General features: G+C 39.4%; 2 protein-coding genes across 3 annotated transcripts; both read left to right on the plus strand.

Annotated features, from left to right (window-relative positions):
* The first annotated feature begins 1,223 nt into the window (after positions 1 to 1,223).
* rnf41 (ring finger protein 41) lies at positions 1,224 to 6,109 on the plus strand. Of its 2 annotated transcripts, none has more exons than XM_026155144.1 (7): positions 1,224 to 1,387; positions 2,189 to 2,271; positions 3,390 to 3,498; positions 3,594 to 3,865; positions 3,968 to 4,103; positions 4,442 to 4,545; positions 4,644 to 6,109. In XM_026155144.1, the coding sequence occupies exons 3-7, from the start codon at positions 3,409 to 3,411 to the stop codon at positions 4,996 to 4,998; spliced, it is 957 nt and encodes a 318-aa protein (XP_026010929.1). In that variant the 5' UTR covers positions 1,224 to 1,387; positions 2,189 to 2,271; positions 3,390 to 3,408; the 3' UTR covers positions 4,999 to 6,109. The 2 variants fall into 2 exon arrangements, with proteins under 2 accessions (XP_026010929.1, XP_026010930.1); XM_026155145.1 differs by lacking the exon at positions 1,224 to 1,387 and adding an exon at positions 1,420 to 1,517.
* Positions 6,110 to 7,535: 1,426 nt separating this feature from the next.
* On the plus strand, positions 7,536 to 25,604 carry dgkaa (diacylglycerol kinase, alpha a). The gene is made up of 24 exons (XM_026154158.1): positions 7,536 to 7,930; positions 14,569 to 14,672; positions 15,008 to 15,084; positions 16,282 to 16,411; positions 16,594 to 16,668; positions 16,749 to 16,798; positions 16,888 to 16,962; positions 17,258 to 17,374; positions 18,923 to 19,040; positions 19,212 to 19,300; positions 19,415 to 19,534; positions 19,747 to 19,845; positions 20,086 to 20,172; positions 20,312 to 20,385; positions 20,479 to 20,553; positions 20,684 to 20,769; positions 20,858 to 20,947; positions 21,120 to 21,280; positions 21,372 to 21,436; positions 21,822 to 21,912; positions 22,039 to 22,225; positions 24,249 to 24,366; positions 24,544 to 24,604; positions 24,704 to 25,604. The coding sequence occupies exons 2-24, from the start codon at positions 14,597 to 14,599 to the stop codon at positions 24,776 to 24,778; spliced, it is 2,196 nt and encodes a 731-aa protein (XP_026009943.1). The 5' UTR covers positions 7,536 to 7,930; positions 14,569 to 14,596; the 3' UTR covers positions 24,779 to 25,604.
* Positions 25,605 to 25,955: the final 351 nt, after the last annotated feature.

Raw genomic sequence — 25,955 nt, forward strand, 5'->3', positions numbered from 1 at the left:
AGTCACCCCCACACTGTTGACATCTAGGCTCTGGGAAGGTGAGTCCATGACGGATCGTGATCCATTGTGTGTGTATGTTTTTTTTGTTTGTTAGTCCGGGTATTCTTTAACTTAGTATGCTTTTTGTGGTCATTTTGATGGTTATAAATTAAGCCATTCATTGTTTAATTCTCTCCTGACCACCTCCAAACATTGAGACAAAAACGTAAAATCTGGATTCATCATCCTCACACTAAACAGGTCATCACAGATGGATCCCCCTCACTGGGACTGGTCCTGCAAGAGGTTTTTTTTCCTGGTAAAGGGAGTTTTTCCTTCCTGCTATCACCAGCTGCTTGGTCACAGGGAGTTGGGGTGACTGTTGGGGTTTTCTCTTTATTATTGCCAAGTGTATACCTTACAATATAAAACACCTTAAGGCGACTGTTAATGAACTGTAAATACAATTTAATTTAACTAAACTGAATCACACGTTGCAACTCATTGTCAGTCATTTGGCATACCTCAGCATTTTCTGTTTTCATATTTTAAGAATGTCTTCTTGACTACCACTCTTCCACTGAGACCATTTCTAATGATGCATTACTCAGGTCCTGTGTCAAGTCTTTGCTGGCTGTTTTCCTGTTTGTTACAGACATAACATTCAGACACAGTTTTTTGTAGGCCTTCCACTTCTTTTGTCTTCCAACAGGCTGCTAATAACAAAGTACCTAAAGATGCAATTTAAAATCAGACAAATTTAATTTAATTTAATGCTTGAATGATTCATTCAAGTACCAAAAAGCTTGTCTAATAGAGTTCAGGCAATGCTGTAAGTAGTTTCAGAGACAAAAATGTTTTTATCTGAATATGGTGGGTAATAGGGATAGACTGAAAATGAATGAAAAAAGCAACCAATGTCCCAAGAAAATCTTTGAAAAATCATCCAGGAAACCTAAAGACGTATTGTTGAAGAGAACTTTAAAAAATACAAGAAGATCAAAATACAAGATTTTGCTTCCTGGAAGCAAATTATAAAGACATGAGAGGTGGCTCAAGTCTGTTTCAGATTACTGTATGTATTTGTGCCATATTTGTCTTTACAAATGAAACCATCACGGAAAAAATTAACTGGTAGTTCTAGTCAGATTTGAGTAAACGTGTATTATAATGTGGTCTGTAGATGAATGAAGATAGAAAGATGGATAGAGAGAAAAAAAAAGTTAAAGGACCAATCAAACGAACGTTGTAGCGGTACGTCATGACGTCGCCGCTCGCTTGCGTCTCAACGACGCTGAAGTGTAGGATGTAGCACAGGACGTGGCTATCAAGCTTCTAGCTACACTGGGACGTCTGAAAACCCCCCCCACAGAATTCGTCATAAAGAACTGGTTTAATACACGCGTAGGTAAGTATATCTGTTAGTTATGGTATTTTCTTCTAGCGTGTGCAATTGTAAGCGGACATTTCTCTGTGTAATACGCCTAGACTGAGCTCTGTCTGGTTAGCTTGATGCTAATATCCAGGGAAAACCAACGGTACCGTATTTGCTAAAAGGGATGGTTAGTGGAATAGCGATAGCTACATGTAATTCGTGACTAGAGAGGGGTTCTTATATCCAAGCATTGAGGTGCTTTTTGTGTGCTGACCCCAGTTGCTTTAATTATAAACCCCAAATAACTGGAGCAAAGTACAGCGTTGTCAACGAAATATCTTCCATATAGCTAACGTTAGCGATGCTAATGTTTGCAGGGCATGTTGAGAGCAACTGGAGAAATGGGGGGTCTGTAAATCGCCTACATGTGCCGCTTTCAGTCAAATTGGGTCATCAGCCAGTCAGCTGGAATGACAGGATGTTCTCATTAGGTGCCATAGGTGATAGTAGGGTTTAATTTACACAACGTTAGGTCAAGGGCATCGATACAGGGCTGTGTGCTCAATGTCTTGAGTCATTGTTCCTTTAAAACATTTTTTTGGTTAAAGCAGAAAACGATGTTCATAAGGATAAAACAGGTGTGAGATGCTGTTAGGTAAAGAATATAGATTATTGCAAGAAAATTTGAAAACGACTGAGCTCACGTCTTTTTTAATATATCTCCAGATAAATTGCGTCGATCTTGGATTTTGTCCCATGCAAGAACTGTAATGAATCTAACAATCACTGTGAATATTATAATTTTTCTTTTTCTTTTTTTTTAAACTCTTTTAGCAAGGAGGCCATTTTACCAGATGTGACGTATCAGCAAAACATCAGGACCTGAATGGAAACATTTGAGGCCTTTTGTGCGTGAGGTAGGCTTAAAATATTTGAACGTGTGAAGGATTTAGGCAGATTATTTGGCTTTGCTTGGCAAGTAATTTGTCAACATGTCTTGGTAAACGTGCCCTTGTTCTTTGAATCTGAACTGCTTTTGATTCTTTATGTAAACTCAGACTGAGCTGATGGTGTTGAGCACAGTTGTATTATGAAGCAGGTTCAACATATCCAGGGGTTTTGTTTTTTTTGTTTGTTTGTTTGTTTGTTTGTTTTTTGCATTAGCTGGCTTTACCAAACCTAAAACTTTATTTTAAAAAAACGAAGATTTTTATTCATTCTCACACTTGCATAAAAAAAGGGAATTTGATGCACATGACTGCTTCTCAGCATGAAATTGCCAGATTGTGTGATAGAGATCTATGAAGAACATACATACCTCAAATGGCAATTGTTGCTGCTAGACATTGTCAATAGATCAAAGCTAAATTGATTTTATTGGTTAAATATACTCTGTGACTGATATACAGCAAATTGACTGATTAATTTCTAATCTGCTGTATTTTCCGCAGTCTACTACGAATTATGACAACTGAATACATGTACATTTATATGACATGTGGTCCACAGTATGCACTGTAATGGCTTCATTTATTTTTATTAGTGTTGTTCAGCTGGTGCTATATATAAAATGGTTTCCTTCAGCAGAGAATCTGTAGCACACTTGGATCATGCTGTCTTTAAGAGTACCAATTAAATTGTGGCAGTTGCTCACAATTGTAAACCAGAACTCTGAACACACCTGCTCTGGACCAGGTTAAGAGTTTAACATGAGTTACCATGGTGACCACTTTTGTGACACTGAAAACTCTTGAGTTTTAAGCTTGACATACGCTTCTGACCTATTAGTCTCGCTTTGTGGTACACCCCTCAAGGCTAGTTGAGTACCATCTGGTGTTTTTCTTGTCACTAAAAGTGTTTTTTTTTTAATCACTTTGGGGTCATTATCATGCACCCAAATAAATTTAGGATTAGTCAGTGCCTCTCTGTTGCATAAGAATTAAAAATACTTAGTCTTTGTACAGATTAGTATCATCTGTCTACAGTTGTCTCTAAGAAGTTAATATGGCTAAAAACCTTTTTGTGTGTTGTTCAGGAGGTGTGGGTAATGTACCATGGGGTACGACGTTACGAGGTTTCAAGGGGAGGTGGATGAAGACCTGTTGTGTCCAATATGTAGTGGAGTGTTAGAAGAACCAGTGCAGGCAAGTCTTTGATCAAAATACCCCCCACCTTTTAATTCTATCTGTATTTCTGACATTACATTTGTTTTATATGCATATGCATTTTTCCACCTCAGGCTCCACACTGTGAGCATGCTTTCTGCAATGCCTGTATAACGCAGTGGTTTGCCCAGCAGCAGATTTGTCCTGTTGACCGCACAGTAGTGACGCTGGCTCACCTCCGTCCTGTGCCCCGCATTATGCGCAACATGTTGTCCAAACTTCAGATCAGCTGTGATAATGCGAGCTTTGGCTGCACAGCCACACTGCGGTTGGACCAGCTGCAGTCACATCTCAAGGACTGTGAGCACAACCCCAAAAGGCCTGTCAACTGTGAGGAGGGATGTGGGTAAGTGGATTCCATAGAATAAATCCTTACAAGCCTCCTTTGTATTTTATAGTATTAAATTTTCTTTTCTTTCTTAATATTCTGTTTTTCTCACTCTTGCAGGCTTGAAATGCCCAAAGATGAGCTGCCCAATCATAACTGTATTAAACACTTGCGGAGCGTTGTCCAGCAGCAGCAAACTAAAATTTCAGAGCTGGAAAAAACTGTAGCCGAACATAAACACCAGCTGGGGGAACAAGTAAGAGTATTTTGCCTACACAATAGTATATTTTTGACAAAATATTCAGTCTAGTCTTGATAAAATATTAACAGTTGTCTGTCTGTATGATATTTGGCAGAAATAATTCGAGTGCCATGTCTTTGTGGTATAAGACACAGATGCATGCCTATTATATGTGTTTGATGGACGTGCAATAAAAATGGTCTCCTCATTCTTATTGCACTTTTTTTTTTTTTTTTTTTTTTTTTTGGTGTGGATGTGAATCTATTTGGGTTTTTTAAATGGACAGTTACAGATTTTGTACTTGAGGCAGTTTTGAGAGGTTTTTCATTCACTGTATTGCTTTTCATTTCCAGAAACGAGACATTCAGCTGCTAAAAGCCTACATGAGAGCAATTCGCAGTGCAAACCCAAACTTGCAAAACCTTGAGGAGAGCATCGAGTACAATGAGATACTTGAGTAAGTGAAGCTTTCCTTTCCTCTCCCAATATTTGATCTGAAATAAATTCAGTTCCTAATTTTCTTTTTTTTCTTTTTTTTTTTTTTTAAATCTTCAGGTGGGTAAACTCCATGCAGCCTGCTAGAGTGACACGCTGGGGTGGCATGATCTCCACTCCTGATGCTGTCCTCCAAGCAGTCATCAAGCGATCCCTCATAGACAGCGGCTGTCCTCTCTCGATTGTAAACGACCTGATCGAAAACGCCCACGAGCGTAATTGGCCGCAGGGACTGGCCACTCTCGAGACGCGGCAGATGAACAGGCGCTACTATGAGAACTACGTTGCCAAGCGTATCCCTGGCAAGCAGGCAGTGGTGGTGATGGCCTGTGAGAATCAGCATATGGGGGAGGATATGATCCTGGAACCCGGCCTGGTTATGATCTTTGCGCACGGAGTCGAGGAGATCTTATAACTGTGCAGCTAGCTGAACTGATCCAGCGACGTTTTGCTTTGGGGGTTTGCTGTGATGAGTATGATTTCTCTCTTTGGAGTGAAACCTTTTGAATAAATCTGGCTTATTTAAAGTAAACTCTTAGGCTTACTCCTAAGCTTGATACCTATGCCTTAAAGTAAGGACAAATGCTTATTGAACCTGGCAAATATAAACTTAAACTGACTGATATCTAAGATAAAAGGTGAGATGTGATGTTTACAAGGTTTATATTTAGTGCATTATATGATCTGATTGTTCTGCTCCATGTCCTGATAGAGTAATAAGCCCAAACCCCAGTTTAATGTGCTCTGTTGTATAAATGCTTGTAAATAGAAATACTATATTGAATTATAAATGTTATACTCCTCACTGTAATTAGATTTTTCTGTTTTTGTTAATCTCAGTTCTCTTTAGTCAGCTTCTCTTACTGTCTACAGGGACGTGCTTGCTTTAGTATTTAGTTTCCTGTGAATATTCCCAGAGACATTGTGCTTCTCAGTTTAGATTGTTCAGACCTTCCGTGCCATTTGTTTTATTTATTGTGTTGCCTTTCACACAATTATGCTTGAAGATGTTATCATGTGACATTTGGAGCTCTGCCTTTATCGGTGCATTTGAAGTTCACTGCAGAAAGAAATTGATTTTGTGTTCTATCTGTTTGTTGCCTCAGTTGTACATATAGTCTGTATGTTGGGTCTAGTGAAAGTTTTAAAGTTTGGGATATGACTATGTATAATGAGCTTTGAAAAAGTGTTGTGGCTCATTTCTGATTTAAATATAGACATTTACATCATGGACATCTTTTTCATTATTCACAGTTGGCTAACATTGTTGCTGAAATGCCACTAAAACCAGACACAGCTTGGAGATTGTACCAGTATTTGTAAAGTCACTTTTAAGGCTTTCAAGAGGAGAAATGCTTCGCCATTAGTCACTCATTGCTGTAGTAAGACGAGCAAAAAAAGCTGTTGTTATAGAAACCCACACAAGTGGATAATTCCCTTTACTATTTTCCTTGTTATTGTTTTTGTTATGTGTCTGTTATGTACCATGTTGTACAGACAAGGTAATAAAATGTAAAATCTGGGTGGATTTTTGTCATTGGAAAAGCCTGAGTTTTTATTTGGCTTCCTAATTAGGAAAAAATGCAGTTCCTTATTTTACCACAACATGTCATCAGAGAACTGCTGGGAAGTACACTTCATAATTCACTTCAGCTGACTGCTTTATATAAAGGTTTAAGTCCAGAGAAAACTGCTGCAGCCTGTAAGAAGTCACGATATGGAGTGTGAGGTGGTGCTGTCCCAGTTTACGAAAAAAGAAAGTTTAACCACAAAACTAAAGACGGGGGGGAAAAGTCTGACTACTCTGACCTGACTCACTCTCCTTTTCTAACCCAGACACCCACATGTTTTCCATGTCTGTTATCCTCTCCTGCCAGCCTCGTCCTCATTGTGCAGCTTAATCCCTCACCATTGTGCTCAGTGGAATGTGAAATCATGTGCTTTACCAAATATTGTGGTTCTTGTTAAAGTCCACACATATAATTATGTCATGTGGTTGGTTGAGGACTGGTATGCTGCAGTACCGCACTGGCCAGAATATTACAATACACCTCAGAATATGTGTAAATGTATAATAAAGTACTTAAGCCTTTCCACAAGAAGCATAATTTAAATAAACAGAACTTGGTTTAATGGAGACGCAGAGGAAGCATTCACCTCATTTAAGAAAATTTAAAGTGTGGCTGCATTATACTGCAGCTATATATGTGTTTGTTAGGAAATAAACAGGCAGTGCAACTGTTTGAATTTCTCTGTTATATTAATGGGCTACTGCGTGAGCAACTCATTCACATACTGTGCGATAACACCAGAAGCTGTACGGCGTTCACCCATAACAGACATCTTGCATGGTAAGTTCAATTTTTCATTTTATCTGTAACGTATCCGTCGTTAGTGGTGTACAAATGTAATGAAGTAAAAAGGAACAAAAAACAAAAAAACTTTTATTATTTAATAACAAAATACTCGTTTCTAATTGGATGAAGTTAACGTAAAACTCGCCAGCAATAGTATAGTCCCGGATTTTGTTCACGTTCGATATCAATACGCACTGTTTGTTAAAGATATGAGTTCATAGCCGCAGTATTTACAGTATTTCACTGTTTACTCACTATTTGATTAAAAGCATACATCGGATAGCAGCGTAGCCTCTATAAGGCTTATAACCACGCAAATACAATTAATATTTATCGTTATTGGTCACTATCTATAAACAAATTCTATCAACACCAAGGTGGCTCGAGGTCTGTAGTCTAAGTAGCCATAAGTTTAGTATTTATTTATCTATTTTTTGTTAATGTTGTTACAAGCAATTTGAAGGGGTTAGACGGTGATATTGTTTTATTGTAACCACGGTGGCTTTTTTTGTTCTGCGCCTTAACATGTGACGTCAGCTTCATCACTTTAAAAAGGCTCACGATGGACAGCAACACCAAAAACAACAACAGCGCTGCAAATGATAAAACTGTTGAAAGCATTACGGTGCAGCTTTTAGCGTATACTTCCTGAAAGATGCAGAGTGATAACTGCGCTTTTACAGCTGCATAATTTAAACGAAGCATTACTTTCTAACTTTGCAGATGGACGCACGGGACCGGAATAACGGGTGTGTATTGGCTAGCAAAGGAGGGCGCAGATCAGCTGAGGCGGTGCTTCGCCGGAGGGATCCTCAGTCTCTGCTCTGCGCAGTAGTTCACCGCTTCCACTCGGCAGACCTCGCCGCCTCCGTTTAAAGTTAACGACCACTTTGCTTCGCGTCTGAGAGCAGGATTTTGGTTTTGATTTTTTCTTCTGCACAGCGTCGAGACGGACTGTGTAAAGGCAACCAACACAGTGGCGGCGGAAAGGTAAATGACAAAAAAACAAAACCTTGCACCGTTCGCATTGATCGAAGTTTTAGCAAACCTCTATACGTCTTTCGGCTGCAGATGAGCCCCAGTCAAATAAGAGAGAGTAAAATTTCGTCTTGGTTTTGCGCTGCTATTAAGAATTGAATGAAAAGATCCGAGCAGATTCATGAGGATATCGATGAATTTCAGCTTGGTGCTTTTTTGCTGCTAATAACAGAGTAATTCACTCAGCAGATCAGCCTTTTAAAAATCCCCACAAACATGCAAAATTTCAGTTCCCTTTGCCAATAAGTTTGGTACCTTTGTCAGCCAATTTCATGTGTCAGAGTAGGAAATGGTAAGCATGTAGACTGCTAAACACCTGAAGATACTTCATGTAAAACACTTACTGTTTTCTGTTTGTCCAAGCATGTCAGCAGCATACTCGACAAACAGGTTATTGGGTGATTACACTGCCTGATAGGACTTTATCTGAGTAACCCCCATCTGAGATTACAGGTGTTGCAGGGTATGGTGCTACACCAGTGGGAAAAAACAATAAGTACACCCCATAAGGGCTTTTGTATGAGTTTTCGTCACTACTGGGAAGGCAAAATCCTTCCTGGTGTGAAGTAGGTGATGGGGCACGTTGGTGAATAGCACTATTGCATTGTTTACTCAAACCTCTCCTTTCACTGGCATATGTCTGCAAAACACGAGTCCCCATGTTAAGTGGAAAAAGAAAGCATACAGGACAGTCTAGATATCAGGTTTGTGCCCCCCATCACCACTCTTTTTGTCCCAAACTCTCCAGTTTTGCAAGCGCTTTACATCCAAGTGATTTAATTTACAGAGCAGTTTTTCCTTTGTCATCTTGTGAGCAGGTTATTTTTAACGCTGAATAGGCTCCGAGGTGCTCATTTGTTTGCGGCTGCAAGAGGGTTTTTAGGAACAGACAATCAATAGTGTAGTCAGGTCAATTGTGCCATTGTTCACGTTTGCATCACAGGCTAGAGGATGTAAATTAAGTAGAATTCAGCCCATTCTGTGACTTTCGGTTTAACTTGCACATTTTTAATGTTCCAGCTATAGTTTTGCAGGATATGAGAAAGGATGAGCTTCCCTTCCTTTATTATATTAGCAAACCAGCCTAAAATGAATGAGCTACTACCTGTGAATATGGCATGAAGTGTCCTACATCAGTAATTTTCAGTAACACACTATGGTAGCATGCTGCGACTTGTAACGCTGATCCTTTCCAGTGAAGAAAATTCCTCAAAGTACAGGTTTTTTCCCAGTTCATAATTGGTCTTTAGTTGGCGGTAACTACACAAGTAAGCATGATCAGATCACATAAGTTAAAAGCAAAGATTAGGTATCTTATTTGACAGAAGTCCAGTTATTTCCACATTAGTGCTGACCATTTTGAAATAAAAATATGTATTATGCAAGAATTAATAAAGCCTCAATCAACAAAACTGGTTTTTCTGGCTCTGACTGAACCATTTAAAAATGTTCAATGCAGGAAATCCCGAATCTGTATATTATAGCTCTTTCGGATGGAAAAGACTAAATTACTGGTATGATAGTGGAAAATACCGCTGAACAGCACTTGAGATCATTTTAAAAGAAATGTAACATTTGTTTCATTTTTAGTTGTGGAGAGATCTGTGGGTGAACCAGACGAGACTCCCTGATAAGTGCAAACAGTCACACCATAAAAGCAATGTGGCCCTTATATGACAGCATGCACTCTCACTAGTCTGGGCAGGTTTGAGGGTTTTTTTTCTGAAGGCAGTATGGTGTTCTACGGGGCTGTCTCCACACACACAAACACGCACACACAGCTATTATATAAGTCACATTCAAGTCTGAACTCAGAGTGATGGGCTGCTTTCACTTTGAAGCTTGTGAGCATGTAAAGCCCTGCCTACATTTCCAAGAAATGTGTGATTCATGCTGTAGTGAATAGCTTTTGTTGTTTTTTTGTTCAGTCTTTTTTTGTCTTGATTTACAAGCCATGTTTATTATGTTCACATTATCCAGTATTCCTCCTAACTGGAGCCTGCAGTTTGCATTCTTCAAATATCACCAAACAGTGGTAGACAAGGGAAAGCCCTGTTTAACAGAGCATGCTCAATTCTGACTGTGGAATTTGTTTTGGCCCAGCTTTGTGCGCTCTATCTATCTATCTATCTATCTATCTATCTATCTATCTATCTATCTATCTATCTATCTATCTATCTATCTATCTATCTATCTATCTATCCTGATCGATGAAAGTTATAATGAAGTTTTACTGAAGATGACCCCCCCCCCCCCAAAAAAAAAACGACAACACAAAAAACAAAACAAAACAGAAGTAGAAGCACTACATAAATGTGCAGAAGTACCATTTTTCCACCACCACCAGTTAGTGGTTTGTAACTTCAGGCTTAACCTGCAAACTGACCCCTTAAGCAAACAGTCCATTTATAGTTAGGGGAGTGTTTCCCTCTTCATGCAATGAGTCACAGTAGCATCTGCATGTAGAACGCAATTTGGAGCGTGTCCTCTAGTTTTGAAGGCCAACCAAGACCTGTGGTGTGGGAGGAGGCACCGATGAAGGGGGAAGACTCACAGTTATGACTGGGCTCCCCTTCCCTCTAATGGATACCCCCCCCCTTTCTGCCTCTGGATCCTCCTACCTGTTAGTCACCCATGGCAGCACTTTGACAGAGAGCAGCTGATGTAGGGAAACACTTTCCATAGCAACCAAACATGTCTGTCCTTCCACTTGTGTTAACCCGATGCATTCGGCACACGGTTCAATGAGCAGACTCGTTGTAGATTCGAGAGAAAAACAAATGGCCAACATTGTATGTTGACTTCTCTTTCTTCAAAGAACCTACGCAGTGTTTTCCAACCGCAGAATGACGGAGTCAGTGACTTACACCCTGCAAGTGTTGCAAAACAGCAGATTTCCTTGACACAAGGCGTAGGCGTTATGACAGCTTGCACAAACATTAGCCTGCGTGGAAAAAGGTCATCCCCAAGTATACCTTCAAGTGCCTGTTGTAAACATGGTGGTTTTAGGGTCGTTGACAGTTTTAAATGAAGACTTTAAGAGCTCATAATTAAACCCTTGCCATATGTTAAGGAAAATGTAAATGGAACTGTCGCTTTAATCCTCCAGTTTTATTTTTGTAGTTTTTTTTGTTGTTGTTGGGGGTTTTTTTTGTCCGTGTGGTGAAAGCAGTTGCTTTGGTGTTTTTTCTTTTGGGCAAGTGGTCAGAAGTTAAAGCCGCTGTCAGGCCTGAGACAGGTGGTTTTTTTCAGAAGTTTATTTGGGAAGTCGATGTTTCTGTCACGAGTCGTTGCTAACCACTTTAACGTTTAAATTGTTCTTCAGTGCTATTTGAAGAACCACTACTGCGCCAGTAGCTTCTGTGCACGGCTGCTCAGAATAGGTTGCATCATTTATTCTGTACTGATTATATGGAGCAACATTTTGTTTAAACAGTTATACCTCAAACTGTCTGTCTGTCGAGCAAATCAAAGTAAATCACGTAGAAGAACTGTACTCTTTTTAGGCCAAATATGAATTTACATAGCCAAGACTCTACCACATAAACTTTATATAAAGGAACACAAACAGTTCCTTCATAAGGTATCTGCCATTTAATGTTATCAGTGGGACCTTATTGACCTGACTTAGTCACATGGTCTGTATTCGGTCTTACCGAGCTTCAGGCATTTGTGAAACCTCCTGAAATATGTATGCCCACTTTAGTAAGCTCATTTAGTCAAGGCCATAATTTTTCAAAGAAATCCATCCCATGCTTTTGAGTGTAAACAACTGGCTCGTGTGCATTACACTCTTCATCCGTCCTCTGAGAACATAGAATGCTTCTTCCTGTCCTGACTGGTCCCGATTTCCCACTCTGCATCGTGCATGCAAATCATTATCTAATCAGGAAGTGTGGAATCAGATTACTCAGATAGGCTCAAGATCTAGTGGAACCAGACAATAATGATGATGATGGTGATGATGATGACCATGATGCTCTGGGAAGGAGAGAAAATAGGCACGACGCTGTTCATGACATCATGAACAAAAAACACCTAAAACGTATCGAAAATGAGGTGTCTTTTTATCTGCAAATAAAAACTCACTCGTAAGCTTGTTTTTAGTTTATTTCTGGGGCAGTTTTTAAAGAGATGGAGACAGGAGAACATTTATAGAATAAAGAGGTTCAGGCTGTAATCTGGTGATCAGTAGCAGATGGCTTCTCATGATTCCTCCATGTGTCACTTTGCTGTCGATAAAAACCTGGCCCACCTGATCGGCTGCATAAACAAAGTGCTAGGCAACGGCTCTGACCTTTTGAGGGAATTAAGTGAGGACAGCCTGAACCTTTCGGAGCCCAAAGAGAGAGCAAATGGATTCAAAGGGAGTGGGTGTTATTTCAGATTATTTCATTTCATTTTCTCAGGACGTTCTTTAAGTACTCTGATTTTCCTGTTTGGTGCAGGCAGCCTTCACTAATGCCTAAACAGACTGCACATAGATGTGTGAAAACACCTGTAGACAGCTGTGTGAACGGCACATTTACAGTTCGTCAGCCCGGACGGAACACCACCATGAATTTTTTTTATTCTGTTATTCATAAGACTGGATTTGCAGCGTGTGCATGAAACTCGTCTTTAATAAGAAACAAACAAAAATGATTTTTCTTGTAATAATTTTATTAATGAACACATTTTTAAGAATGAAATCACCATCATTTCTAGTGGGTGCTTTAAAGTTTGTTCATAATCAGATTAGTGTTCTCAGTTTTTCAAACCTGAATCTATTTTGTTGTTGTTTGCCTTCGAAGTCTTATTTTGCATTCCAGTTTCCATTTCTAAACAGTAATAAAATCAATTAGGAGACGATTCAAACTTTCACATAGTGTACTTGTACTCTTAGAGAGTGTTATATAAACGGTATTTAATGGTTTTAAGTACCCATTACCGCTGCACAAGAATGCGGAAGAAGAACGGATCGATTTATAAAAAGTCTTCCCTGCATTGCCTCATCATGGTAATATAATTCAGACAAAACCTAATGTAGCTCGCTGTGATTTATAGCACAGAATGACAAATACAAAATATTCTGTCATGTGGAGTATTCACGGGTTAAACCAGTGCTGGTGTAATCCTTTTGAGAAAAGCCAAGTAAATTTAGCAAAAGGATGACAGGATAATAATAGATGAGAAAATGTGTAAAAGAAAGAATTCGTGACAAGTTCAGAGGAGCCATAAAATCTTTGAACAGCCTGAGTCTTGTCAGTTTTACAGCAATATTTAACACTGTACCTACGTATCCTCTCCTTTATTTAATACAGCAAGGGTTCTGTTTGATTATTAATTCAATATTTCATTTCTAGATGGGAGAAAAATGGCACGTTTTTTGCCTTAACATTAAAGAAATGGATACTAAATCAGAAAAGCACGTGTGCTATTTCTTGGTGCCAGATGTGATGGAGAGATTTCCTGGCTCACCTAATTGTAGAACATTGATCACGAGTATGTTAGGTATACTAGAAATTTGCTATTGATTTTATCCGTGCATTTCCTTAGGAACCATTTTTATCCACACACATCTAAAATAACATTAAACAGGATGTCAGGATGCCACTTTGCTCCCTTCCATTAACCAGTTTCTCCTCTTTCTTTAATTAGTTATGAGCTGTATGCTTTCCTGTCATTATAGAATTCATCCCCCATCATGTGGAGTCGTTAAAAGTAACATACCAAATCTTCATCCGCACTTCACGCTTCCTTGCTTCTGAACGACTTGCTGGGCCAGTTTTTATTGAACTTACAAGCTCTTTTTCTGTGTCAGATTCAAATTCACGCTGTCTTTCAGCCTTCTGTGACATTTAAGTCTCTTCCTTTTGTTTAACGGGGAGGCCCCTTGACGAGCCAGTTTGGTTTTTGCAACCTCTCCACAAGGTTTTATTGTTTATCTGTGCATTTTAACACACCAGTGCATCTTCTTGTCCTAAATGAAACCAAAATACTCCCTGTAGCTGGTACTTTGCAAAACTAATGTGGGCCAGTGAGTACATGGAAAAAGACTTTGGGTGCAAAAAATCCCTAGACACAAGGCATCATGGGAAAATTTAGCCTCAAATTATTTTTGAAAGCCTTTCGGCCCAGTTTCCATTGGCTAGTCGCATACTCTGATGGTGTGAGATCTAAAACAAACAGTGTAAAAGCACAAGTGCTTAAAGTTTGCTGTGTTTGGCAGTGAAGTTGCATTTTAGTGCATCATACGAGGAAAAATGTTATCATGTTGAGGAAAAACTGTGGGCGTATGCACCTGGACCACAGTGACAATATTGCGTTCTGATTTAAAAACGCCCTGTTGTGGTTGTTTTCTGATTAAAGACATTTTAATGTGTGCACAGTTCTGTGTACTCTTGCTTCTGCTTCAAAGAAAGTTTGGATGTTAAGAGCGATTCTCCCTGTCTATAATCATGGATTTTTACAGAGCGAGATGAGAGATGCTATCTTTTGCTTGCAGCCATGCTTTTATGTTTTACAAAGAGGCAGGCTAGCGTGCACCCACCTTCTCTTTTCTCTCCGTCTACATCTCACTGTTTCTCTCGCTGCCTGCTTGTTCACAGGCAGGCAGTTTGTGCAGAAGCAGGCACCATGTCCTCCCCCACAAACCCAGAGGTGAAGGAACTGAACCCTGTCGACTTTATCCAGCTACAACAGTACATTGAATGTGAGTACAGACAGGCGGGCAGGCAGGCAGCTTTCTCAGCGCTTAACACCCCCCCCTCCACTTCCACTTCCACCCACACACACTCATTTACACTCGCTCATGGTTTCTCATATCTAGAGGAGGTAGCAGTCTACCACATTCTCTTTTTCTGCAAATTGAGCATGCATATATATATATATATATATATTGTTGTACTCCAGATAAATCTATATTTATGGTGTAATCATATACACAGATGACATTTAGAAGTGTGGATTAAAAACGTTTGCACACAAAGTCGAATGGACGAAGTATGCGTGCGTATCCCTGTGTGACCTGCGTGTCTTTGCTTCCAGACAACAACTTGAAGGTGAAAGATGTGCTGAGGGAATTCTATGCAGATGGCAGTCTGGCCCGGCACAGGCATGGAGAGGTGAGGGGACAGAGTGTCCTGCTGTTCACAGTCAAATCCATCCCTCCAAAACTAATTCACAGAGATGCCATCTAAAAGCTTCATAGCTCAACAGAATAATAGGTCTGAGAGTAGCTGTTCGCTGTAAAATGAGAATAAGATTTACGTGTATTGGGCAGTTATTAATTATCCTTTGCTGATGAATTAGATTTCAACCTGCAGTATCGATCAGGCTGACTAAGCTGTCCATGAGAAATATCGTCAGCGTATTCAAGCGAGACTGCAAATGTAAATTACCTCCTTAGATTTGCCCACGCAGCAAGGCCTTGTTTAACAGTGTGCTGGCTTTCCTCATGCAGTGTAAGCTCAGATGTGATTGAACAGCAAAAAAAAGACTGCTCAAATCAATGGCTGATGCTGACTAGTAATTTGTGAAGACAGCAAATACAATAATTTCTTAAGTATTTATTACAGCAGTGAAAGTTTATTTGCCACTTTGAGTTTAATTAGAAGAATGAAATGTTGTTTTTCATAATGGGAGAGAACACAGTTGCGTCCATAAAGTTACAAGTTAATTGCTGTCAAAATACAAATACGGCTACAAGACTACATTTAAATGATTTGTTGGAAATGTTGTTGTGTTTTGGTGCTGCAGCTCCGTTAGTCTCTCTCCCTTGTTTTTTTTTTCTTTGTGTGATCCGGCTGCCTTGCATTTATGTTATTTATTACTCGGGCAGCTCTGCAGGGTAAAAAGTATGGAAATGCATAAGCAACAAGAAATGGGTTTGTAGTTCACCATTATCAGGGGACTACAGCTTGTTAGCCCTGCAGCATAATATCATGTGAGAAACACAGATGCCATGCCAGACAGATGGACTGAAATCTTCAAGCAGGAGCTTATTTTTTTGTTTTATGTCATTGTCACATGACACCCTGTAGACACTTTGTTTTGGTACATTTTTCAATTATTGATTAAATCTATTTGAGAAGCTTTTGAGGCTTCTGAGATCTTGCCAATCCCTATTTGAGCTTAGAACAGCTGATAAAGCGACACTTGTAAAATATACGTTTTTCACACAGTTGTTCATAGTATTATCTTTTTTTATTTTCAGAAGTAACAAGCATATTATATACAAATAAGCTTCAACCCATTCATTTCGTGCTTCACTAGACCGCTGTAAACAGAACATGCTTCTCCCATTCATGTTTTTTTCCCAGTGCATCAATGAAGAAGGCTTTCGTCTGTTTCTCAAGACATATTTAGAAGTGGAGGACTTCCCTGTGGATCTCTGCCAGAGACTCTTCCGCTCCTTTCAAAACTCTGAACCCGGCCAAGAAGACAGTACCAGTGAGATTATACATATGCACCGTGCATACAAACAGCTTACCGCCTTTTCAGCCGACCCTTTTTGCCTCATGGCCGATTTGGCATGCGTGCAGTTATCACCACATCCCTGCATCGTACTGTTTGTATACATATGGTAACTAGAGAATTCACAGCCTCCTCTCTCTCCTCAATCTCTCCTGTAGAGGAAGTCTTCCTTAAAGATGTCTCATGTTACTTCTCTCTACTTGAAGATGGCCAGCCCAGGGACAAACTGGAGTGTGAGTTTTTGTTTTCTTTTGTGCCCAAAATAGTAATGACTCATCTAGCAGCTCCACTTTCATTTCCATTCTTTCTTTAGTTGCTTTCAGGCTTTATGACAGAGATGGGAATGGAGTTTTGGACAGCTCTGTAAGTTGTTGAGAAAATCTTTTAAAGTATATTTAAAACATCTTCAAAACAGCCGCAACACTAAAACAAGCCTGCTACATTTTGAACAGGAAGTGGATCGGATTATTGCACAGATGATGCACGCTGCAGAATATCTCGACTGGGATGTGTCAGAGCTCAAGCCGGTAAGTCCCAGAATATAAATGTAATGCAAATGTTCTGCATGCACTGCACTTAGGTAACGTATAGTAAATGTATGTGAAGACAGATTTATTTGCACAAGACATCCATAACAGTGTCGGGTACACACTATATGGCACTTCTTGTTACTCATTTGCCAGAGGTTCATAAAGTGATAAGCTTCTCTGCATATACAATTTACAGATTCCAGCTCGACTAGTTTCAGAAACCACATGGCCCTTTAAGTAATAGAAACGTGTGTGCTGATTGGATAATAACAACTGAATGTGATTTCATCAGGTTCTGAAGGACATGATGACAGCAATTGATGCTGACAGCAGCGGCACAGTTTCTCTGGATGAGTGGGTACAAGGAGGCATGAACAACGTTCCCTTGCTGGTCTTGCTGGGTCTAAAGGTGCTTTTAAAAGGAGCGTGTGTTGGCTCCAAAGTCCAAGCTCAAATATATTTCTTTTTTATAGCAGATATCTCACAAAGTGGTAACTACTCTTGTAAATTCCTGGCCTCGCATGCCTCGCCTCTGTCCTTCGCCTCCTCCTCCTTTTCCCTAAAGCCCTTTTTGCCAACTCACTGTTACAGGGTGTGGTAATCTCATTCCTTCCATGCTCTGCACCATCAGAATGCCTTTGTGTTTTCCGTTTATTCTGCACAATATGAATGCTGGAATGATATAGCAGTGCTTAGCGCTAAGGCCGTGTATATACAACTAAGGAAATAATTAAAGGAAAGCACCCTAAGATTAAAAGAAAACAAATGACAAAAAGGGTTTCCCTTTGTTGGTATGTGCCAATCCACGTAATTAAAGAAACATTTTCATATGCTTGCACCTCCCCTTCCACTCAGAGCTAGACTCTCAGCTTTTCAGCACTTAAAAACTTAAACCCAAAGAGCTCAAGCGTATTTGTTTGTTATTTTTGTAATTTTATTTTTGGGACTACAAACCAAGCAGAAACATCTTTGGGTCTAATGGAATTTCTCTTGCGAGACTTTTCTCACGTGTCACTCTGACCTTTTCCTAAAATGTTTTAATCCCAAACAGAGTAACAGTTTCCCACCACCATCTGTACAATTTGTATACAAGTCTGGTATATTTTATTTTATTATAAATACTTAAGGAGTTACACATGCTTGCATTGACCGGTTGTATTAATCTGAGGCTAGTATTCACAAGAGTTAAACAGAACTCTCCATTGACAATTCAGTTTTTCATTTTATCCCTTTAAAATGAATCCATTTATTATTGGCCCTATACTTTAAAGGGGTTTGATGAGATCCGCTTTGTGTTATCGATGTTTAATGTGTTGCCAACAATATAGAGCTACGCACAGTCTGTTTGACAGTTAGCTGCAGCGACCTAAACCCACAAACTAGATTGTGTGTTTGGCCTCTGCAACAATGCCAGGGACTTCCCCTCCAGCTATTTCTAGCCACCAGTGGACATTTGAAGCCTAGGGTGCATGAATTCAGCCCCCTCACAGTTCCTGTATGCTGATTCGCAATTCTGTCTACTGATCCTCTTGCAGCAAGTGAAAGGGTGATACATCCTGTCATTTAAAAAAAATGTTTCATTATCTAATCTGGATAAGAACGCTGACCACTCAGTAAACAGATTGAAACAATTTTATAATCTTCTGTTAAGCGAGATTATAGATAGTTTTGATTTGAATGTCCATGAAGTTGTGCGTTGTGTGATGATATGTAGAGTCACCGCCATACTACATAATGAGCCATCTCATTAAGTTTAATAATGAATGGGTGCAAAAGATGAAAATCATGCCTTGTTGTGGAACTAATATCTAAGAATTGGAAGAGAGAACAGCTTCTGTTCTTGCAAACATATATTTTTCTGTTCAAAAATCATATTCACAAAATAAAAGATCATAAACTGTTTTATTCTTCCCTTTCTTGCACTGACTTCTTCATTGACTGTTGTTTCAACAAATAGATGACCCAGAAAGACGGCCAACACCTGTGGAGGATGAAAAATTTTAACAAGCCTGTTTACTGCAACGTGTGTCACAGCATGCTGCTGGGTTTGAGGAAGCAGGGACTGTGTTGCACCTGTGAGTACAAGAACTAACCAGAAGAGGGCGCAAGGAAGTGTCTAATTTGAAAATTGCATAATTTTTGTTTTGGGATTAATCAATGCTCATCTGCCTCCTTGACATTTACCACAGTAATTTATATGTATTTACAAATTATGTGACAGCTGGTTTGTGTGTCGTTTTGTGCAGCCTGTAAATACACAGTCCACGGTCGCTGTGCAAACAAGAACCCGGCCCCTTGCGCCAGGACATACGTGAAGTCAAAGAAAGAAATAGGGGTATGCTGATGTCTCCATGACAACCTTTACAGTCACATGCACGGTCTAAATTTGATTTCATGCTATGTCTGAGTGCTCTTACATGGACAATTTAAAATCCATCTCACTTTTCAGGTTTCAACACACGACTGGGTGAGTGGGAACTGTGACTCTAGGAAGTGTGACAAATGCCAGAAGAAGATCAAGAGCTTACAAGGCCTAACAGGCAAACACTGTGTGTGGTGCCACACGATGGTGAGCAAACATATCAGTGCATGACTCACTGAGGAATAAATTTGAGTAAATTATTTTCTAATCAAGGAGGAGATTTGATTTAGTTGCATTCTGGAATTGTTGTGCGCATTTGTATCTATTGAATCCAGGAAGCCTCCTTTCTATACAGTTTTTTTTATTGTATGCTCTAAATCTGCACTGTATTTCTGAGTAATTTTATTTGTATTCTACAGCGTCATGATCAATGTGTGGACCAAGAGTCAACACCGTGTACGTGTGGGCTGCTCAGAGACCATATTCTTCCTCCATGGGCCATATATCCTGTTATAAAGGTACACAACTATCCTCAGGCACATCTCAAGCAAATGCACAGCTCAGAGAGTACGCAAACAGTGCCTCTCTCACACCAACGCAAAGCATAACATCGGCCAGAGGCTGTTTTTTTCATTGGTAAATCATTCTCACCTGTGTGGCATTTTGTTAGGTACACAGTGTAGATATTTTTTATCCAAGGAACGCTATGATATTTTTAATGATTTATTTACTCTCTGTCTTTATTGTTCTCCCTAAAGGAGAGACCAAATAATGTAAAAAATGGCTGCTCTGGGTCAGGAGATGACAGCGAGCTCAATACCACTCCTGACGGACAAGTGCTTCAGGTATTATTCATGCAAGCAAAAGCTTTTCATTAAAGCTGAATAACAAGAGCTCAAAAATGTACACCATGCTATTAGTGTGGGGTTTGCTTTTTATATTCCTTTAGTATAATACCTGTAACATTTGTTTATTAATCATCAGATCTGCCCTGTGCTGAACGCCCATCCTCTTCTAGTGTTCGTCAACCCTAAAAGTGGTGGTAAGCAGGGAGAAAGGTGAGCTCGGAAAAGAATATTTTACTGGAAAAAGAGATTTCAAATCCATGAACATTGTGCAACTTGGTTTTCTTTATGTTTTCTTTATTTCAGAGTGCTGCGCAAATTTCAGTTTTTACTGAATCCACGACAAGTATACAACCTTTCAAATGGTGGCCCTGGACCAGGGTAAGTAAAGTGATACAAGAGTTTTTGTTCAAATTGATTTTAATATTAGATTATTTCTTACCACATTATCCTGAGTACTTACTTAAACCTCCATAACTTCCCCCCAAAATATCTTTCACATTTCTTTCAGTTTGAGTTTCTTCAGAAATCTTAAGGAGTACAGGATCTTGGTGTGCGGTGGAGACGGCACAGTTGGGTGGATTCTCGATGCAATAGGTGAGATTGTTGGCATAAACTTCACAACATCACATGTGAAATTGATTGTTACACGCTTTGTATTTCCTTCCCTTTTTTTTGTATTCAGACAAAGGCAATCTGCTGGTGCGGCCACCTGTTGCTGTACTTCCTCTTGGCACAGGAAATGACCTTGCTCGATGCCTTCGCTGGGGAGGAGGTGAGAAACGAAGAGATGAAGTGTTCCCTTATGTAAATAAGATAATACTTGCACGTCACTATTTTCACGTTATGGCGCCACTGTCTATGTGTGCTTTCAGACAGTGGTTGCACTAATTAAATGGGCTTCAGCAAGTTCTCAAAATTACAGTTCTCTTGTCTTCATCTTTAAGGGTATGATGGTGAAGATCTGAACCGTATTCTTAAAGACATTGAGGGGAGCTCCCAGGTGCTGATGGATCGCTGGAGCGTGCAGGTTATCACTGATGAGAATCAAGAGGAGGGTGACCCAGTGCCATATGAAATAATCAACAACTACTTCTCTATTGGAGTTGTGAGTTTCTCATAAATGTGTAATACAAGAGGAAGTGTTTTATTTTCGGTTTAGTAGGTCGTATAATTGCTATATTGTTTTGTGTTTGCAGGATGCCTCCATTGCCCACCGGTTTCACACAATGAGGGAAAAACATCCTCAGAAATTCAACAGCAGGTTTGCATATTTGTTTGAATATTATGTGTCTCTAGGGCACATTGTCAGGAACAGTAAACAAAGCGAATGCATTCCTGCTTATAGCAATACAACAGTGTTTCATAGCTTAACAGATGCACAGTTTAAAAACACAACAGAGCTAAAAGACAGCAAATTTTCTCTTCGCAACATGACTTCTATATTTCCTGTTTGCCTTTGCAATTACTGATTTTTTTTAAAGCAGTAAAAGGCACGAATGCTCGAGGTGACAGCAGATGTCTGTGGCACCAAGTGTTGCTGCTTGACTCCTACTCTTTCTAAAGCGCTGCGTGCACTAAAAGGAGAAAATGTTCTGTGAAAGTGAAGTATCACATAAACCTAAAGGAGACGCTTTTTCTAACGGCAGAATGAAGAACAAGCTGTGGTATTTTGAATTTGCCACTTCAGAAACCATCTCTGCTTCCTGCAAAAAACTGAGCGAAAACTTAACAATCGAGGTGAGAGCGCAGCACACAAGTTTGCAGTTTGCTACTTTGAAATAAGTAGCCTCGATACAAAACAGCAATCAGAGACAGCGCACTGATATTTCACTCTAACGCTGCGGTGCGCTGTACTGTCTCCAGTGTTGCGGTACTCCCCTGGATCTCAGTGCTGTGTCTCTTGAGGGTGTTGCTATCCTGAACATTCCTAGCATGCATGGTGGGTCCAACCTGTGGGGTGAGACCAAAAAAGTGGACACTAAGGGACTGACGGCGCAGGAAGAGCCGGAGGTGATCGTCAATCCAGAAATCCTGAAAGTGACTTCCCAAGGTATTTTGCAGTTGACCTGTATTATTCAGATGTCTGATCTAACAGCAGTGGTCCTGAGAGAACACAATGAAATTAATGAAATTATAATTAGCAGCAAGTATAAACTTTACCTAAATTCATCCTCACCACAAGCCTCATCTCCTGACCTGAAGTCACGGCTCTAATACACAGAAACGTGCAATAATATGTTTATTTCTTTCTGATATTGTAACGATTTCTTGTCAGCAAATTAGACATGCAACAACTGACAACCAGCAACATCGAAAACTAAACAACGTCAGACGGATATAAGCTAACATTATGTTTGCTTTAGTGTCCTAAAGATTACATTTTCCCTTTGTTAAATTCCTTCCTTCAACATATGGAAGTTTATTCACTATGTGAATGTTATCAGCAGCATTTACTGATAGAAAAGTTCAGCTTCTCCTCAAACTCACATCAGCATCAGCGTCATTGGACAGAAGTAAGGTTCACTGACTCATCGACTCACCATAGACACATTAGACTTTTCACAAAGTTTAACCTGTCACCAACTCCTTTATGAGTCTTTTTACGAGCCACCAGCAGTGTGTTCATTAAGTACTTATCTCTCTTCATCCATTCTGTTGGTATATATCCAGAGTATATAAACTTACTTCCTAGAGGAATTTCACCATTAAGAATGTGTTGCGGGCACCATATCTCTCTCTTTGATAGTTTTAAATAACCAGACAATCCCAAAATACACGGTAGTCATTTGCATTTTAATTTCCAAATTTTCTCCAAAAGACAGGGGGTTAGTGCTCTAGTCTAGTTAGTGCTCTAGCAACAGTACTAGAGGGTGTAATAAAAAATAAAAATCGATTTATTCCAACCAAACTTCCTCTGTTTCTAAATTACACAAATTATAATAACAGTCCAATGAAACTGGAACCCATATGATGATGTTTGCTCTAACTTTGAATGTGGAGTTACTGATTTTTCCGGCCACTTGAGGGCAGCATAACCCTGTGTACGTGAATTTGACCCCTTTAAGGTCATCTATGCTGTACTATACTGTACTTCTGTCCATCTCCATATATTTATTCTTGGATTCTACTACAAACATATTTACTACATAATTCACAGTTAAAGATAATCCCTATTTATCCTATTTATTTGTAGCAGCCCCTCTTCTCTCTTTGAAAGCGATAGTCCATTTTATGTTCAATATAGGTATTTGTTGTGCCTGAAAATGAACAAATAAATGAAATGAAATGAATGAAGTGTTTAACTTTTTTTTGACTTGCCAAAATATTAACACTTAAATGCATGGTTTTAGTGCATACATACAAATAAGTACCTGGTGCTATTTGTGTAATCTGGTTATTGAACTTTATGATACCGAGCCACCAGAATAGCAAGCCAAAATTTCAATGCATCTGTATTCTTATCTGCAAAAAAAAATGTTTATGTGTTATCTTCTTTTGATTGTACTGTAATGTCCCTCCATCATCTTATCAGAAGATTTCAGCATTCATTTGAAGTAGGCCCAATTTCTCACAGAAGGGATGCTAAGTTTCCACGTGCTTCTTCAGTGCTTGAATGACACCATCCTAACATTAGCCAACTTCCCAGAAACGATGACGCATACAGGCTGAAAGCTGTTGACATCTCAGCTGAAATCTTAAGAAGCAGAAACCAGCTTCTGCAAAAATGTTGTTTTTTTTCTTTTTCTTGAGGTTCTCTGCACTGGTGGTTAGTTATGGTTTGCTTCTCAAACCCGTTTCCTCCTAACTATTCATCTCTATGCTGTCAGCCAAGACCTGAGTCCAACCATCCTGCCACTGTATGCACAGAGAAACTTGTGCACGTAAACTGCAGTTGTTTGCAGGTGCATGATGATTATACATTATGTATGATTATTGATATGCATTGGTGTGCTTCAAACCGCTGTTGTTATCGATCTCCACTCTGATGCACATTAAATATGAGAAGTGGCATCTGCCTCAGGCCCAATCTTGTCTTCCTTCTCTGGACTGATTAGCCTCTGCTTTCTTGTCAGACCTCAGTGATCGGCGATTAGAGGTGGTCGGCCTTGAAGGAGCGATGGAGATGGGCCAGATTTACACTGGACTCAAGAGCGCGGTGCGGCTCGCGAAAACGTCTCAGATCACCATCAGGTGAGGGGGGAAAAAAGGCACATGGACATGTTCAGACATGACAAGGCTGGGCTCTCAGCTTCAACAGTGGGTCATAGTTAGGGATCATCATTAGTTAATTTACATAAGAAGATACATTTACATTTTAATGACACATGACCATCCTGATGCATTCTGTTTATCCCTCTCTACACGTAGGACAAAGAAAGCATTACCAATGCAGATAGATGGAGAACCATGGATGCAACCTCCCTGCACGGTAAACACTGCACAGGCACAGAAACACAGTGGCTGCTTAATGTAATGAAGTCACATGCCTGAAATGCCTGATTTTATATATATATTTTTTAATTTACAGATTCAAATCACACACAAGAATCAAGCCTGTATGTTGATGGGTCCTCCAGCCAAACCATCTGGCTTTTTCAAATGAAACAGACTGACGACATGCAAGTGTTTGCTGTAAATAGACAACTGACTCTTTTTCTTTGTAACATAAAATCAGTTTGGATGTGTATGCTGTAGAAAAACTGCATTGTGACAGTCAAAGTTAGGATAACTATTTCAAAAATTCTGCATTACTGTAACACATAAACTAAGCATGGCATGATACAAATACAAATGTTATGGTACGCATTGTGGCAAAAATGACTCTGACCAAATTTTCTCAGTGTTTTCTATCAATACTCAACACTTGCTGTGTGAGTGCTAAGTGGAAGTGCTGCTCTGTAGAAACTTAAAGCAAGCTGAATATCATGCGAAGAGTAGAGTATTCAGCTCCATGTGCCTTTATTAGCTGTTCTCTTCATTATGGCTTAGGTAGACGAACATACAGGCATGCACTTTGAGCATAGACCATGTAGTATTGCTGTTTCGTTGTTGTTTTAAAGAAAGTCAGAAATATGTTTGTGTGAATTTGGAACCAAGACAGAAGAAAAGACAAAGCTATATTTCAGTGATGTTGAAGATACTTGAAAGTGTTTTTGGGAATAGCAAAGAGGCTGCATGTTGATTCACTGCCTGCTGTTCCCGTGTGTGTGTTTGTGTGCATCAGTATGAGTGTGAGGGCTTAAAGCTGAGATATGTTGATTTTAATTTGTAATTTGTGATGAGTTCAATTCGAACTTATTGGTTAAGATATGTTTAAACATGTTTATTTTTATTTAAATGCTTTATAAATCATATCATTCCAGTATATCAGAAGGATGTTGATGTAATAAGTGACTGTGTAAAGATTTTAATAAATCACCTGGACTTCAGTTTTTGTTTTGTACTTCTTACAATTCGATAATTTTTACATACCACAAGGGGGCATTGCTAACTTTTTTAGTCCTGGGTCATCCTCTCATCAAAGTCTCTCTCTGGGAAAGACTTTTGACTTTTTTTTTTTATCTTAGAGATTAATCTGTTTAGTGTCACGGATCAATAATCTGTTCAGATTTCCCCCTGCTGAATTTTAACAAGTAATAAAAACACTAAATTTGCAACTAAAGGTTGGTTTGAAAGCAACAAATGTTGCTGTCACAGCAGTGTGAGCACTAACAACACAATGACACTCTTGTGGAAACTCTGTCAATGGCTGGTGGTCACAAAGGTTTACACAACTGTAA

Source organism: Astatotilapia calliptera, chromosome 20 (genome assembly GCF_900246225.1).
Source record: "Astatotilapia calliptera chromosome 20, fAstCal1.2, whole genome shotgun sequence".
Taxonomy (NCBI): domain Eukaryota; kingdom Metazoa; phylum Chordata; class Actinopteri; order Cichliformes; family Cichlidae; genus Astatotilapia; species Astatotilapia calliptera.

What these genes read in the sequence shown, in the direction of transcription:
- rnf41 (XM_026155144.1), top strand. Translation starts at nt 3,409, where the DNA reads ATGGGGTACGACGTTACGAGGTTTCAAGGGGAGGTGGATGAAGACCTG. An exon ending in AACTGTGAGGAGGGATGTGG is followed by an intron (nt 3,866 to 3,967) that starts GTAAGTGGATTC and finishes TCACTCTTGCAG; the next exon opens with GCTTGAAATGCCCAAAGATG. An exon ending in AACACCAGCTGGGGGAACAA is followed by an intron (nt 4,104 to 4,441) that starts GTAAGAGTATTT and finishes TTTCATTTCCAG; the next exon opens with AAACGAGACATTCAGCTGCT.
- dgkaa (XM_026154158.1), top strand. Translation starts at nt 14,597, where the DNA reads ATGTCCTCCCCCACAAACCCAGAGGTGAAGGAACTGAACCCTGTCGAC. An exon ending in ATGGAGTTTTGGACAGCTCT is followed by an intron (nt 16,799 to 16,887) that starts GTAAGTTGTTGA and finishes CATTTTGAACAG; the next exon opens with GAAGTGGATCGGATTATTGC. An exon ending in CTGACGGACAAGTGCTTCAG is followed by an intron (nt 20,173 to 20,311) that starts GTATTATTCATG and finishes ATTAATCATCAG; the next exon opens with ATCTGCCCTGTGCTGAACGC.